General features: G+C 33.4%; 1 protein-coding gene and 1 non-coding gene across 2 annotated transcripts in view; both read right to left on the minus strand.

The window, feature by feature from the left end:
• Positions 1-1,907, minus strand: part of LOC130809889 (G-type lectin S-receptor-like serine/threonine-protein kinase At1g34300) — a 3,477-nt gene extending 1,570 nt beyond the window's left edge. Inside the window, exon 1 of the mRNA XM_057675739.1 lies at positions 1-1,907. This exon is cut by the window's left edge and continues 1,570 nt beyond it. Coding sequence (XP_057531722.1) covers positions 1-1,787 — 1,787 coding nt within the window. The 5' untranslated portion in view covers positions 1,788-1,907.
• A 7,185-nt stretch (positions 1,908-9,092) lies between these two features.
• On the minus strand, positions 9,093-9,254 carry LOC130811917 (U1 spliceosomal RNA). The gene has a single exon (XR_009041531.1). It is a non-coding gene; the product is annotated as a U1 spliceosomal RNA (small nuclear RNA).
• Positions 9,255-16,313: the final 7,059 nt, after the last annotated feature.

Below are 16,313 nucleotides of genomic sequence, written 5' to 3' on the forward strand. Positions count from 1 at the left end.
CCAAGGGCAATATTGAACCGTTGCTCCCAGCTTAAGATTTTCTCCGATTGAACATCTGTACTAAAGAGGAAACTATCAAGCGAGCCATTTTTCATGAACTCGTACACTAAAAGCCTGTGTTTTCCTTCAGAGCAAAAACCTATTAATCTTACCAGATTCAAATGATGGGTGCTACTTATAGTAGCTACCTCCATTCTAAATTGTCTCTCGCCTTGTTCAATACCCTCAAGCTGCTTCACCGCAGCAACGGTTTTATTTGCAAGTATCCCTTTGTAAACTGCTCCAAAGCCTCCTTCCCCAAGTTTCTCCTTGAAATTTCTCGTTGCCTCCTGCAGCTCTTTATACGAAAACTGCACAGGCGCACCAGATGCGTACTCAAGAAGGGCATACTGGGCTGACAACCCTCCGAATTTAGGACTCTTTCTACAACAGCACCACCACACAATGCCCTCTATGATTATCAAACCTACAAGAGTCCCTAAAACCACCATTGCAACAACCCAACCTTCTAGCTTCTTCCTTTTTCCTCCTTCCTCGGTAAGAGGAGGAGGGTTTGGTACGATTGGATTACAAACCTTAACATACGAAGTGCTAGGAAGAGCAGCTGACTTATAGCCACTAACAAAATTCGAGGTCTTAATATAACACTGCCCTGAACCGTCAGCCAAAATAGTCGAAGCTACACAAGAACTTCCCGAAAGACAATTTCCCCTGCACGCCGATATACCCACATAGTAAACATCATTAGTAGTCTCAGGAGCATATGTTAAGAACTTAGTATTATCCATCTGCAACATTGCTGCACTGCCAGGACAATCCTTAACCTCTCTCTTTAACTTACATCCTTTTCTAAAATCATTGGGATCAACAAGATTGAAGTTTTCTGATGGGCATCCACAAACAGGGCCAACATCATTGTAACTACAAATTCCCATAATCCCACAATACCCAAAAACCTGACATTGATCACTAACAGCAGTCCATCTCACAAGGATATTCCCACTTCCTTTAGTAGAACTATAAATCCTTAAATTCCCATCATTCTCCAATCTTAAAAACCTTAAAATATCACCAGATTCAGCATAATCACTTCCATAAGCCAAAGTTACAGAAGTAGTTAATTTATCATCATAAAGTGACAAAATCCCAATTGATTGAAGCCCTAATCTGGGGTTACTAATATTACTACTAACAGAATCATTCAAACCTAAACCCCAATACACAATATCATTATTCCATTGTAAAGTCAAGTTGCCAGTTTTCTTAAGAAAAAATGAGTACAACCCAGATGATAAAACCATCCCAACAGTAAAATTTTGTGATGGGACAATTGTATCAGTTGGGTGATCAAAAGTGGACCAAATAACAAAATTTGACCTATTTTTAAGTGAAAAATTACCAGAATCATCAAGAGTTGCATGTGAAACTCCAGAATTTGAAGTGTTTGATTGCCATAAAACAGTTCCAGCACCAGAAAGCAGCTGAAGATTGCCATTTGATAAGAGAGTGAAAGTAGCTCTAGAATCAACAGTGTTGGAAATTGACCAAATTGAAATAGAGTCATAATTAATGGACAAAGAAAAAGATGATGAATTTATAGAAATAAAACGGAGAGAAAAAGTATTGTTTGGAGAAGACCATGTTTGGTTAAGATTAGAAGCAGAAAGGGAAGAACCCAGCTGAATATTTGTTGTAGTTGAAAGAGTGAACAAAAAAGGTGAGAGAATGAAAAAGAATGTTGCAAAATAGGAGTAACAAGGATTGAATCTTGTCTGAATTTCTGACATTTTGTTGGGTATTTTTTGTTGATCGTTTTGGCCTTTGGGTATGTAAAAGCTATTAATGGTAATGGGGTGTCTGCAATGCGTTAAAAATGGAGTTTTAAACCTTAAGGCCCAAGGGTAGAAAACGGGGAAACGGCGTTGGCAATAGACCTTACTTTCAACTACTCCTACCTATTCATATTTCATAGTCATCCGGCCCTACTCGGTTATAACCGACACTAACTTGGTTCTAAACATTGAAATTGCGCTTCGTTCTTAATTTTACAGCTCGTTTAGTTACTGGTAATAAATTATGATAATGGAAATAATTTATAGTGTAAAATTTCATTAAAATTTTTATAATAGTTCCATTGTAATGAAACTTTGATCACAAAAATTTTTTTTGTTTCCAGCTTTTCAGTACCACTTAATACCACATCTCCTAATGGTAATGAATTGGAATGGATTTTATGAAGAAAATGAGATGATTGAAGTTGGACAAGCATGAGCATCAAGGTAAACAAGAGATTTTTCAACTAAAATTACATTAGTTTTTCATTTCCATTACCATCGTTCATTACCATTTACCAAACAGACCGTTAGTGTCTTAAATCATGTGCTGAACATTGTTGTTTAGTATTATGTTATCTATTTAAAATTGGGTAAAATCGTGAAAATTGTGTTGTGTTGGATTGTTTATGTGTTGTGTCTATTATGTCTCATGTTGAATTGTGTCATGTTAAGTCATGTGGTAAGCAATGTTGTGTCTGTGTTGTTCTAGGGCGGCCCATGTGCCAACCGACCCACTTTAAATTACTCAATACACTAGTTTTATTTCGCATTTTGTTGAAACTAAAGATTATCAAAACGAGTTGTTCTAAATATTTTTTTCATATAGAATTTTTATTATTGAATAAATATTTTTAGTTGAACTAAATTAAGTTTGTTAATTCTTTTTTCAACATTTTTTGTTCTCCACATATTTCATACCGAACTTTATTTTTATAATTTTTTAATGTTTATGGTCTATGCAAATAATATTTCGTTACCCTTATGTCATTATGTAGCTTTCACTTGGACGCTTTTGGAGTTTGATGTACATAATATTATCCTTGTTATTGATAACAAAGAGATTATATACGATAGACCTTATTAACAATCTTCATATACTATTTTATATAAATAAAAAATACACCTGATTTAATTAGTTGTTTTTCTATATTTCATAATATGAAATCAAATAACTATGACTTTTTAACCCCATTGATTATTGAAATAAGAGACAACTAAGATCTCAAATATTTCACAAAATTTTATTTTAACTTTTTTAATAATTGTAATCCCTACTTAGCTTTTGTTTTATTATTCTATTAAGTATTAACAATTAATAAAAAATAAACTTATTCAACTAATTACTCCTAGTATAGCGAAATTAGAAATAAAGATAAAAAAATATACTTTTTTTGTCCCTCTAGATTGCTAATAATATTAATAATAATATTTTATTATTTTATTTTAGAATATATAATTATTAATAGCAAACTAAAAATAAATAAGGAAATATTTGTGCAAAGATAGGTACGTCATTTGATACGGTAAGCCGTCAAAGAAGGATGCGACCATGGTATAGAAAGTTGAATACTAGAGACTACTTCTACAACTAGTCAATAGATGATCTTTTTATGGTTACTAGTGATGGCCACGAAGCGGGTTACTCGGAATTGAACCAGTTGAAATTGTCCCGGAATCGGAACCATTCGCGACAGGTTCCGAACCGGCCCCAACCGCGGAACCGTCATACCGCCGGAAAAAAAGTTGCCGGAACCGCGAAACCGCCGAAAAAAACTGGTTGCATCGGACCTAAGAACCGCGGGCCGGAACCGGAACCGGTCCGGGTGAACCGGCCCAATGGTTCTTTGGAACCGTTCGAAAAAGAGCCGTTAACTAGCCGTTGCAATTTTTACTATAAATACACATCACTTTCAATCATTTTCATTCACAACTCATCTCTTCTCCTACTCTCTCTACTTACTCTCTCTACTTAATTACTTAATGAAGCAATTATTCTCTTACTTACTTAATTAGTCTTTTAATTATTTCAAAATTTAGTTAATTACATAATTAGTCTATTAATTATTTATTTATTTCTTAATTCTATTATTATTTCAATATTATCATGTCTTCTTTTTTGAAAAAAGCCTCTAAAAAGTTACTAAAGTGACAAAATCATTGGGAGGTTCTACCTCCAAAAGAAAGGCCACTTTAACTCCGTCGGTATCAACAACACCTTCGATTAGTAATTATAATTATGAACCAAATTATCCAGAAGGGTATGACCAAGAATTACACAGTTATGCAGAAGAAGTGGAAAGAGAATTACAAATTGATGAAGAAAAAGAACAAATTTTAAATTATTATTTATTTATATATTGTGGTATTTGAGTATGTCTTTATATTTAAATTTAGATGAAGATGAACCAGTAAGACAACCTTTTCTGGCAATGCCACCTCCTAGTGGTAGAGCTATTTCACATGTGTGGTCATATATTACAAAAGAACCAACTGACAATCCAGATGTTTTCTTATGCACTTGTTAAATTTGTGAAAGTCAAGGAGTAAAGCCCTTAGTTTCATACAATTTCACCAGAGGTAAATACTTTTTAAGTTTTTTTATACATACATGATATTCATATTTTATAAATCAAGAATGTATCAAAAATTCATTTATTGTGTTTTGTGAATATGTGTTAGGTGGTGGTAGGGGATCCTTTTAAAACATTTGGCAAAGAAACATGGAATCACAAAAGAAACTCATGCAGCAAGCGATAGCGGAACCACAAGTGGAAGCCGACAGTGGGACATTCACAGCACAGGTATGCCTTTAAAATATAATCGTAATGATATGATTGATGAATTTTCTAAATATGTAATTTGTGATGAATTGCCATTTAACCATGGTGAAAGTAGGGCATACGAGCATTACACTGGAAAAACTTTGCAACCACAATATAGAGAAATCCCTAAGAACACTCTTAAACGATGCACAATTAAATTATATGAATCAATGCGCTATGAATTAGTAGAAATGTTTAAATTTTTTAATGGTAGGGTTAGCATAACAACTGATATTTGGTCTGCTCCCCCACATTTAGAAGCTTATATGTGTGTAATAGCACTTGGATAGATCAAATTGGATTATTCAAAAAAGAATAATTGCTTTTGAGGTAATGCTCGAAAGACATACGGGTGAAAACATAAAATACAGATTAATAGAGATATGTAAAGAATGGAACTTATTAGATAAGATATTTTGTTGTTCTACTGATAATGCAACCGCCAACATTAAATGCATCGCACTTTTGTATAACGAACATGCATTTAGTTTTATCCTTGGGGGTAGATTATTACACGTACATTGTTGTGCTCATATAGTAAACTTATCTTGCCAAGCAGGTATAAAACAACTTTGTGATTTATTAGATTCCATTAGAGACATAGTGAAGTGGCTTAGAATTGGACAGATAAAGAGAAGATATAAGCAATTATGTGACCATTATCAACTAAAAAAGTGTATTGGTCATTAGATACTCCTACACGTTGGGGCTCAACCAACGATTTATTAAAAAAAGCGGTTGCTTATCGTCCAGTTATAACACAACTTTATACTGAGTGTACAGATAGCTATATAAGTGATGATACATGGGAACTAGCTATAGGTGTACAGAAAATATTAGAAGCGTATGACCACGCAACTAAGATTTTTTCATATGTTTACGAACCAAACGTCCACTTAGTAATAAGTGAGTGTATTACTATTTTTTATCATCTTTTTAAACATTCGCATGATGATACTAACACATATTTAAAGCCTATTTTTGCAGATATGATGGATAAGTGGAAGACATAATTTACTGATTTTCCTTTTATTTATGGAATTGCGACAATTTTAGACTCATGTTTTAAGACAGAAGTCCTTACTAAAGTAATTGGATTTTACTACCAATCACTAGATCGCCCGCCTAGTGATGTACATAATTACGTTGGAACTTGTAAAAAACTTTTAGCAGAACTTTATGATTACTATGCTAGTTTATATAACCCAAGTCGCGATACGTCTAGGCGTGCTAGCGTCTCGGCACGTCCCTCTTATTATAATTCCGTAATAGCTAACATAATAACCCAAGAAGATAGTTTTGTAGGATATCTTCTTTTTCACCCACCACTTCATGTTTAAAATTAGATAATTATCTTAAACATCACTTTAAAATTGACTAAGGTATCTATAATATTTTAGAATGGTGGAAATACAATTTCCCATATTATCGAGAATTGCAAAGGATATCCTTGCAATTCCTGCTTCTACGATTGCGTCAAAGTTTACTTTTAGTGCTGGTAGAAGAGTTTTAGACGAAATGAGATCTCATCTTGCTCCACATAGTATTCAAATATGTGTTTGCAAGAAAGATTGGGATCAAGCGGAGCTTTGAACACAAGGACTAAAGAACGATGATGATCAAGGCGATGATGATGATCCATGGATAATGATGGATACATCTGCATCATCGTCAGGAGGAGAGTCAGCGGAAGCATCTAACCAACCAGATGATGATTACGAAGACGAATAGGATCAATCGGACAACGATCAATCAATATTCAACAACTATAAATAAAAGGTATGACAAAGAATTACATGGTCTTTGATTCCTGCAGGATACGTAGGCAGCTTAGTATTCTTTCGGGTACTAGGTTCAAGCCCATTTTCTCCCTCTTTTTTTATTAATCATCTTTATCGTTTCTTATTAATTTATTTTTTTCATTCTTTTTAGTAAATATTTTTAATAACGATGAAAAGTAATGAATTTTGCTAATAATGAAGTAATCATTAAAAGTACGTCCGCATTATTATAGTATTTTTATATTATTTTTAAAGAAAAAATAAAAATGAAACCGATGGTCCGACCCGCGAGTTGTTACTGCCGGGACCGCCTCATGAACCGCCAAGGAACAACCCGGAACCAGAATTGGAACCAGAACGTTCGAATCAAGTTCCAAATGGAATCGGAACCGGATGGAACCTGCCCAACCCGGATCATGGCCATCACTAATGGTTACTAACATGAGTTGAAATTTATTGTTGTTTGTCTTCTTTCCCTTGTCAATAAATTTGATGACTCACGCACTACCACCAAATAGAGATATGTAAACACTAAAAACGAATACAGAAACGATGGAATGACATATATCAATAAATAATCTTTTTAGATACTCCTAATATTTTCAATGATACCATTTTCCGGACCGATTCCAATCTTCTTACTAATCATCTACAACAACAAATTATCAATTAATTTTTTTTTAATTTTACAGATTAAAGTATTACATAATTTCTGAGAGAGTAACTGAAGAGTCACTCTTGAACCCTGATCATTTTTTTTACGAACGAAATATAGTAAGAATGATCACGTTATGATAAAGAGGCTTCAATCACTCTTGAAGTCCCAAGTAGCATTGCTCTTAATTCATGCTTGCTATTACATTGATGATCTCATCACGAGGTCATCACCCCAAATAATTCATCAAGGTCAGCAGAGTAGTCTCAGGCAATTCTAGTGTGCACACCTCTCCTACTTGGATCACAACAAATAGAAGGAAGACCAAACATCGTATCAAGTACTCCCTCCGTCTTTTTAATTTGTTTGTCCACTTTAAGTTTATCCACTTTAAGAGAGCGAAATACATATTGAAGATAAAATATATTTATTTGAGATCTTATTAGATTTGTCTTAATGTAAAGATTTTTAGTATATAATTTTTGTAAATTTTTATGATGCGTACTTAAAAATATTAAGACTTAAAATTTGCTAAAAAATGCGTGCAAAAGGTAAAGTGGACAAACAAAAAGGAACGGAAGGAGTATCAGAAATAAAAATACCCGTTGGCAGCTATATTAACCAAACAAGGCAACTTGTTCATCACCCTTATACTTGGATCACAACAAATATAAGAGCTTCAATTTCCTCGTGTTTCAGTTTACTTGATTTAATATATTTTAATAATTAGCATGAGCACACAAACATATAATCAAACATAAAATATTTTATTTTATGATCATCAATTTTTCTAATAAATATATATCTCAAGAATATCCAACTGAAATCTAATTTGCCAAATCACCATTTTAACATCAGTAAGTGACAACAACAATTAATATCATAAATATTACTCTTTTAAATTCAATCACATTTTAAATTCATCATTAAAATAAAATAATAATATAAATTTCATCAAAATAATTATAAATTAAACCGTTAACAAAAGTAGTAAATATAATTTAAAAATAAAATATAAAAAGTATAATATCATAAAAATCACGCTTCACATTTAAACACATCAATTATCACTTAGCATAATATTAATGAGATAATCCTATTTGGATGGACATTGAGAATTACCTTGTGAAACAGTCCTATAATATAAATGTACGCTCCTATCAACTATTATAAACTTGAAGTTTGAAGTATAATTGTTGTTTGTAATTTGTAGATAGAAAATGTCTATAGATTGAAAAATACTATTAAAGTGAAAAAGAAATTAATAACAATAGATGTAAAAAAACAAATGGTTGATAAAAGATAAAGAATAAGAAGGAGAAGAAAGAAAATTAAAAAGAATGATTGAGTTAAAATGTAAAATGATTTATATATATTTGTAAAATGCGGTAGTTAATAGAATTAGACGGGAAGAGCGGGAAAAAGTGGAGCAATGAGAAAGTTATATTAGGAAATAAGAGATGAAAGTTTAAAATTTTCTATAGTAATCGGGTACTTTATATTAAAAATACTCCTAAATTTTTGGAATTTTTATCTTATTTTATTTTATTTAAAATTATTATTTTTTAAAATATGTAGTTAGTTGTTTTAACAAATTTATTTTTTTAATTTAACTTTCTAGATTTTACATTATTAATTATTTATTTATCTATTTTTTAATTTATTATTATTTTTTTTTGTGAAAATATTTCAGATATTACAAATATGGGCAAGCTTAATATTTATCTAGTTTTCGAAACCACAAAATTTTTTTTTTATTTACTTATTTTTTTTTAAAAAAAGACATTAATTGGGCTACTGATCTCATACAAGACGCGCTAAAAAATTTACAATGATAAGGTTTCAAGGAGAACTTAGTCTAAAGAAACAACTGCGAATGTATTAGTGTATTGAAAATTGTTTTATATGACTAATTCGAAACAAATGAATTCCTGATAAAGAATATGCAGTGATGTCAAGAAATTGTAATGTTAATAAAAAATATTAAAACTATATTAAACAGGGGCCGCGTGGACGCAGGCCCCCACTACCACAAATTATGACGTAGACTCTCCCCCTTGGGGAGATCTTGGGCTGCTGCCCCTCCGCAATGAGCTATGGAGGTCAACAGTCTAGGCCATGAGCCTACATGATCACTCATAAATCCCGTCCAGGTAAGTGAGTTATATATTAGTATACTAGTATAAAAACCGTTCAATACATGGATTTTTTTAATGAAAATATATATTTGTATGTAATTAAAACACAAATATGTAATTATACATTATATTTTTGCAGCTAAAAATTTTTCGTAGGAATGTCACAATTGATATAATAACGATATCATATTTTGAGAACATAAAGATGAATTGTGAATAATTATGCAACTACTGACACATATATTTGTTATGAAAGTTAAAAAATATATAATGTATGAATAAAGAAATTTAGTAATTTAGAATTTCCTCAATCCCAGTTAATTTCTTGAACAAAAGTTGAAAATGACTCAATCAACATGAGTATTTATAATGTTTAATAATGTATGCATATTAATAGGCATGGCCATGGTCCGGGTTGGTCCGGTTCCATCCGGTTCCGGTTCCACCCAGTTCCGGTTCCATTTGGAACCTGTCGCGACCGGTTCCGGTTCTAGGCGGTTCCAAACGGTTCCTTGGCGGTTCATGAAGCGGTTCCGGCGGTTCCAACTCACGGGACGGGCGGGTCGGACCATCGGTTCCTTTTTTTTTTCTTTCAATATTTATATAATAAAAAAATACTATAATATTGCGGACGTACCTTTGATGATTACTTGATTATTAGCGAAATTCATTGCTTGTCAAGTTGTCATCGTTATTAAAATATATATACTAAAAAGAATGAAAAAAATAAATTAATAAAAAACGAATCAATGATAATGTCGATAAAGATGATTAATAAAAAAAGAGGTAGAAAATGGACTTGAACCTAGTACCCAAAGGAATACTAAGCTGCCTACGTATCCCGAAGGAATCAAAGCCCACGTAGTTCTTTGTCATACCTTTTATTTATAGTTGTTGAATGTTGATTTATCGTTGTCCGATTGATCCTATTCGTCTTCGTCATCATCATCTGGTTGATTAGATGCTTCCGCTGACTCTCCTCCTGACGATGATGCAGATGTATCCATCATCATCCATGGATCTTCATCGTCGTCTTGATCATCATCATTCCTTAGTCCTTGTGTTCGAATCTCCGCTTGATCCCAATCTTTCTTGCAAACACATATTTGAATACTATGTGGAGCAAGACGAGATCTCTTTTCGTCCAAAACTCTTCTACCTGCACTAAAAGCAGACTCCGACGCAATTTTTGACGCAGGAATTGCAAGGATATCCTTTGCAATTCTCGATAAAATGGAAAAAATTTTACAGATTTTTCTTTCCACCACTCTAAAATATTATAGCTACCTTGGTCTATTTCAAAGTGGTGTTTAAGATAACTATCTAATTCAAAATATGAGGTGGAGGGTGAAGAAGAAGATGATCCTACAAAACTATCATCTTGACTCATTATATTAACTATTACTGAATTATAATAAGAGGGACGTGCCGAAACGCTAGCACGCCTAGACGTATCGCGTTTTGGGTTATATACACTAGCGTAATAATCATAGAGTTCTGCTAAATATTTTTTACATGTTCCAACATAATTATGTACATCAGTAGGCGGGCGATCTAACGATTGGTAGTAAAATCCTATTACTTTAGTAAGGACTTCAGTTTTAAAACATGGGTCTAAAATGGTTGCAATTCCATAAATATAAGAAAAATCGGTAAAATATGTCTTCCATTTTTCCATCATATCTGCGAGAATCGGCTTCAAATATGGGTTAGTATCATCATACGTATGTTTAAGGAGATGATAAAAAATAGTAATACACTCACGTATTACTAAGTGAACATTCGGTTCATAAACATATGAAAAAATCTTAGTTGCGTGGTCATACGCTTCTAATATATTATGTACACCTACAGCTAATTCCCAAGTGTCATCAGCTATATAGCTATCTGTACACTCACTATACAGTTGTGTTATAACTGGACGATAAGCAATCGCCTTTCTTAATAAATCGTTGGTTGAGCCCCAACGTGTAGGAGTATCTAATGACCAATACACTTTTTTTAGTTGATATTGGTCACATAATTGTTTATATCGTCTCTTTATATTTCCAATCCTAAGCCACTTCACTATATCTCTAATTGGTTCTAATAAATCGCTTAATTGTTTTATACCTGCTTGGCAAGATAAGTTAACTATATGCGCACAACAACGTATGTGTAATAAGCTACCCCCAAGGATAAAACTAAAAGCAGGTTCGTTATACAAAAGTTCTATACATTTAATGTTAGCGGTTGCATTATCAGTAGAACAACAAAATATCTTATCTAATAAGTTCCATTCTCTACATATCTCTACTAATCTATATTTTATGTTTTCACCGGTATGTCTTTCTGGCATTGTCTCAAAAGCAATTATTCTTTTTTGAATAATTCAATTTTGATCTATCCAATGTGCTGTTACACACATATAAGATTCTAAATGTGGGGGAGCAGACCAAATGTCAGTTGTTATGCTAACCCTACCATTAAAAGATTTAAACATTTCAACTAATTCATAGCGCATTGATTCATATAATTTAATTGTGCGTCTTTTAAGAGTGTTCCTAGGGATTGCTTTATATTGTGGTTGCAAAGTTTTTCTAGTGATACGCTCGTGTGCCCTACTTTCACCGTGGTTAAAAGGTAATTCATCACAAATTACATACTTAGAAAATTCATCAATCATATCATTACGATTATATCTAAAAGGCATACCTGTGCTGGGAATGTCCCACTGTGTCTGTCGGCTTCCACTTGTGGTCTCGCTACCGCTTGCTGCATGAGTTTCTTTTGTGATTCCATGCTTCTTTGCCAAATGTTTGTTAAAAGATCCCGTACCACCACCTAACACGTATTCACAAAACACAATAAATAAATTTTTATAAAATATGAATATATAATGTATGTATAAAAAAGTTAAAAAGTATTTACCTCTGACGAAACTGTATGAAACTAAGGGCTTTACTCCTTGACTTTCACAAATTTGACAAGTGCATAAGAAAATATCTGGATCGTCGGTTGGTTCTTTCATGAAATACGACCACACATGTGAAACAGCTCTACCACTAGGAGGTGGCATTGCCGGAAAAGGTTGTCTTACTGGTTAATCTTCATCTAAATAAATAATTTAAAATTATAAAACTATAATTAAATAAATAAATAATTTAAAATTTAATTAATTTGAAGAATAAAATTATAAAACTAACCGATAGTTTGGAAATTGACTCATTTACCACGAGCTTGTCTTTGTTGTTGTTCTTGTAGTTGTTCTTCATGTGATCTTGTTGATGACTGTCGAGATACATGTATCCCAATATGGTTCGTTGGTTCCTCTTCTTGTTCTTCTTCTTCATCAATTTGTATTTCTCTTTCCACTTCTTCTGCATAATCATGTAATTTTGGGTGGTACCCTTCTGGATAATTTGGTTCATAATTATAATTACTAATCGAAGGTGTTGTTGATACCGACGGAGTAGAAGTGGCATTTCTTTTGGAGGAGCTGGAACCTCCCAATGATTTGCTCCAGTAGCAAGGTTAGAAGCTATTAGAATTTTAATTTCTTTTGCTGCATTTATGAACTTTAAATTATATCAAATGGATGTGAAATGTGCTTTCTTGAATGGTTTTCTTGATGAAGAAGTTTTTGTTGAACAACCGCCTGGCTTTGAGAATACCTCGTGTCTTGATCATGTCTATAAGCTTGATAAAGCTCTTTATGGGTTGAAACAAGCTCCTAGGCAATGGTATGAAAGACTATCAAAATTTTTGATTCAAAATGACTTTATTAGAGGTAAAATTGATAAAACCTTATTCTTTAAGAACAAAGGTTCCAATATATTAGTTGTTCAAATATATGTTGATGATATTATTTTTGGTGCCACAAATGAATTGCTATGTAAAGAATTTGCTAACCTTATGAGCACTGAATTTGAAATGAGCATGATGGGAGAATTAAATTTCTTTCTTGGTTTGCAAATCAAACAAACTGCTAATGGTATCTTTATTCATCAACAAAAATATATAAAAGAACTTCTTAAGAAATATGGCATGAATAACGCTAAAACCAACCATACACCCATGGCTACTAATGTAAGATTAGATGAAGATACAAATGGAACAAATATTGACCAAACTATGTATAGAGGCATGATTGGATCTTTATTATATCTAACTGCTAGTAGACCCGATATTTCATTTAGTGTTGGTTTATGTGCAAGATTTCAATCTAACCCTAAAGAATCACATCTAACTGCAGTGAAACGTATTTTGAGATATCTAAAGGGAACAGATGATTTATCATTATTTTATCCTAAAAGTGATGTCTTTGATTTGAAAGGCTTTAGTGATGCAGATTATGCAGGAGATCTTGTTAATAGAAAAAGCACGTCAGGTATGGTACAATTTCTTGGCTCATGTTTAGTTTCGTGGAGTTCCAAGAAACAAAACACTGTTGCATTATCAACTGCTGAAGCTGAGTACGTAGCAGCAGCAGCTTGCTGTTCCCAAATGATATGGATAAAGCAGCAGCTAAGAGACTTTGGTATTAAGTATGCATGTGTTCCTATTTATTGCGATAATACCAGTGCCATATGCATATCCAAAGATCCAGTGCATCACTCACGAGTAAAGCACATTCATATTAGGCATCATTTTCTTAAGGATAATGTTGAAAATAAAAATATTATTGTTAAGCATGTAAACACTAACGAGCAAATAGCAGATATCATGACCAAACCGCTTCCAAGGGAACAGCATGAGAAAATGAGATTGGAACTTGGCATGATCAAGCTGCATTAAAGGAAGTGTCATATATGATTCCTAGAGACAAAATGAAAATTGAAAATGATCAATCAACCACAATAATCTTGATTGAAAAATCAATTATCGAAAGGATCAGGTACGCATTTTTTAAAGGTATATACTTTGAATGTTCTTATGATTGCATGATTATTTTGATCAAACGGTAGTAGCATAATATTATCATTTTCTTATTATAAATAAAAAAAAAAAAAACAAAAAATTATATATAAATTTTTTTTCCAGCAGTTCTTTTAAGTAGGAGTTGAATCTCAACATACTCCATTTTCACAATTCAAAATCAATTGTCTTGATTTGATAACTGCCTCAACACGTCACTTCATCCAATACAATTACTCCCTCTCGTCCCATCTTTCATTTCATCTTCACTAACCTTTCACTTTCACTCAACCCTAAACCGTCATTCCTTCCACTTCCCTTTCACTCCGTCATTTTCCTTTGCTTTTCTCTCTAAAAACTTCAATGAAAACCAAGAATATGAAACCAAAAATGAAGCAACCTGTCCCTCTTCGAGTTACCTACCCACCTTCTCTCACTCACAAACCTAAGTCTTCATCAAAGGAACCAGAGGACACCCCTATGTCTCCGCAAACAAGTGGTAAAAGAACAAGAGAATCCAAGAAACCTTCAACCCACTCTACCAAGAAAAAGAAGGTAACGCATTACTCAAATGCTGAAGAACTTTCTAAAGAAATGTCTGTAGGATTTGGTGTAGACAAAGAATGGTACGAATCTACAATCTTTCCTAAATTCCATGAAATTTTACAAACTCAAAAATGGGAATCACTTATGAGCGTATATTGCTGCAACCCCATTTACCCTGACATTATGCATGAGTTTATTTCTAATTTTGCTGTTCATGATGGAGTTTGTTCTAGTTCAATCAAAGATATTGATATTGAATTTGATAGTCTGACTTTAGGAGAGTGGTTAGGTGTTCCTGCTACTGGTTTTGATGTTTATCATGTTGGGTCTAAGATTGCGTTTTCTGGAAGAGATGAAAAAGATGTTTGGAGATGCTTGGGGGTTAGGCAAAAAAGGGGGAAAGTAAGTCACAATGTCCTGTCTCCTTTACATAAGTTGCTGTACAACATTGCTAGAAGGTTTATTTTACCACGAAATTCAAAACGTAGTGAGGTAAGTCTTCGAGATGCCACTTTGATTTACTGTATGGTGAACAATATAAAGATTAACTTTCCTTCCTTGATGATTTCGCATTTAAATGATTGTATAGCCAAAAGATGTATGGTAGGCTATGGTGGTTTGTTGTCCTGGATTTTCTCAAAATTTGGTGTTCCACTTGGAGAATACAGTTTTCCTATGGGTCCCAGTAACATGATAGGTGCAAAATGTTTGAATAACTTGCGCCTTAAATTAAATGAGGAAGGGATCCTTGAAAATGCTGTGGAACAGATTGAGATTGATTCTGATAATGAGGAACAGGAGGAAGAGGGGAAGGAAAAGGAGGAACAGGAGGAAGAGGAAGAGAAGGAAGAGAAGGAACAGGAGAAAAAGGAAGAAGAGGAGAAGGAGGAACAGGAGAAAGAAGGGGATGGAGTTAAGGAACAGGAGGTTGTTCCTTCTGAGGAAGAAGACCAGGGGGTGGAATCTAAGGTTTCTCTTGAAGAAGACTCTAGGGCTGAACCCAATAGTTTTCCCTCATCAAAGCCAACCACTCCACCAACTCATCATTTCACTCCACCACCACCCTCACCAACACCAAGATCACCACCACCATCATTTCACAAACACAGCTTTGATCAGGCAACCGTTCCTACTGCTCCCTTATATTCCATTCTTCTCAAGCTTGATGATTTGCAGGATCGCTTCTTCAAATTTCAAGATGAGATCCGTGTTTCCCTAGCCTCATTAGCTGACCAGATGACTCAAATGGAGGCTCGTCTTGGCGCTAAATTGGATACAGTTGAGGTGGAAACTGAATATGTTGATGAAGATGCTCCTGCTTCATAGTTTCCCTTTTATATTTTTCATTGCTGCTGTCTCTGTCTTTAAACAATTTTTTTTGGTACCAGCTGGGGTACACCTCTTAAACACTGTTAACTTTGTTAAACCTTTTTACATATGCTACTATGTTAGGTTGGTTAATCTTTGCTTATCATGCTTGCATTCATTGTTATTGCTTTTTAATTTGTGCATCCTTATTCTCTCTTTGACTATAACTATATGTTTAGTGCTGTGGCTTGATTGCTTATCTTCTTTTTGAATGATGTCAAAAGGGGGAATATTTGGCACAAACTTAAATAATGCTTGAGTATGCTTAGTCT

Source organism: Amaranthus tricolor, chromosome 4, assembly GCF_026212465.1.
Source record: "Amaranthus tricolor cultivar Red isolate AtriRed21 chromosome 4, ASM2621246v1, whole genome shotgun sequence".
Taxonomy (NCBI): Eukaryota; Viridiplantae; Streptophyta; class Magnoliopsida; order Caryophyllales; family Amaranthaceae; genus Amaranthus; species Amaranthus tricolor.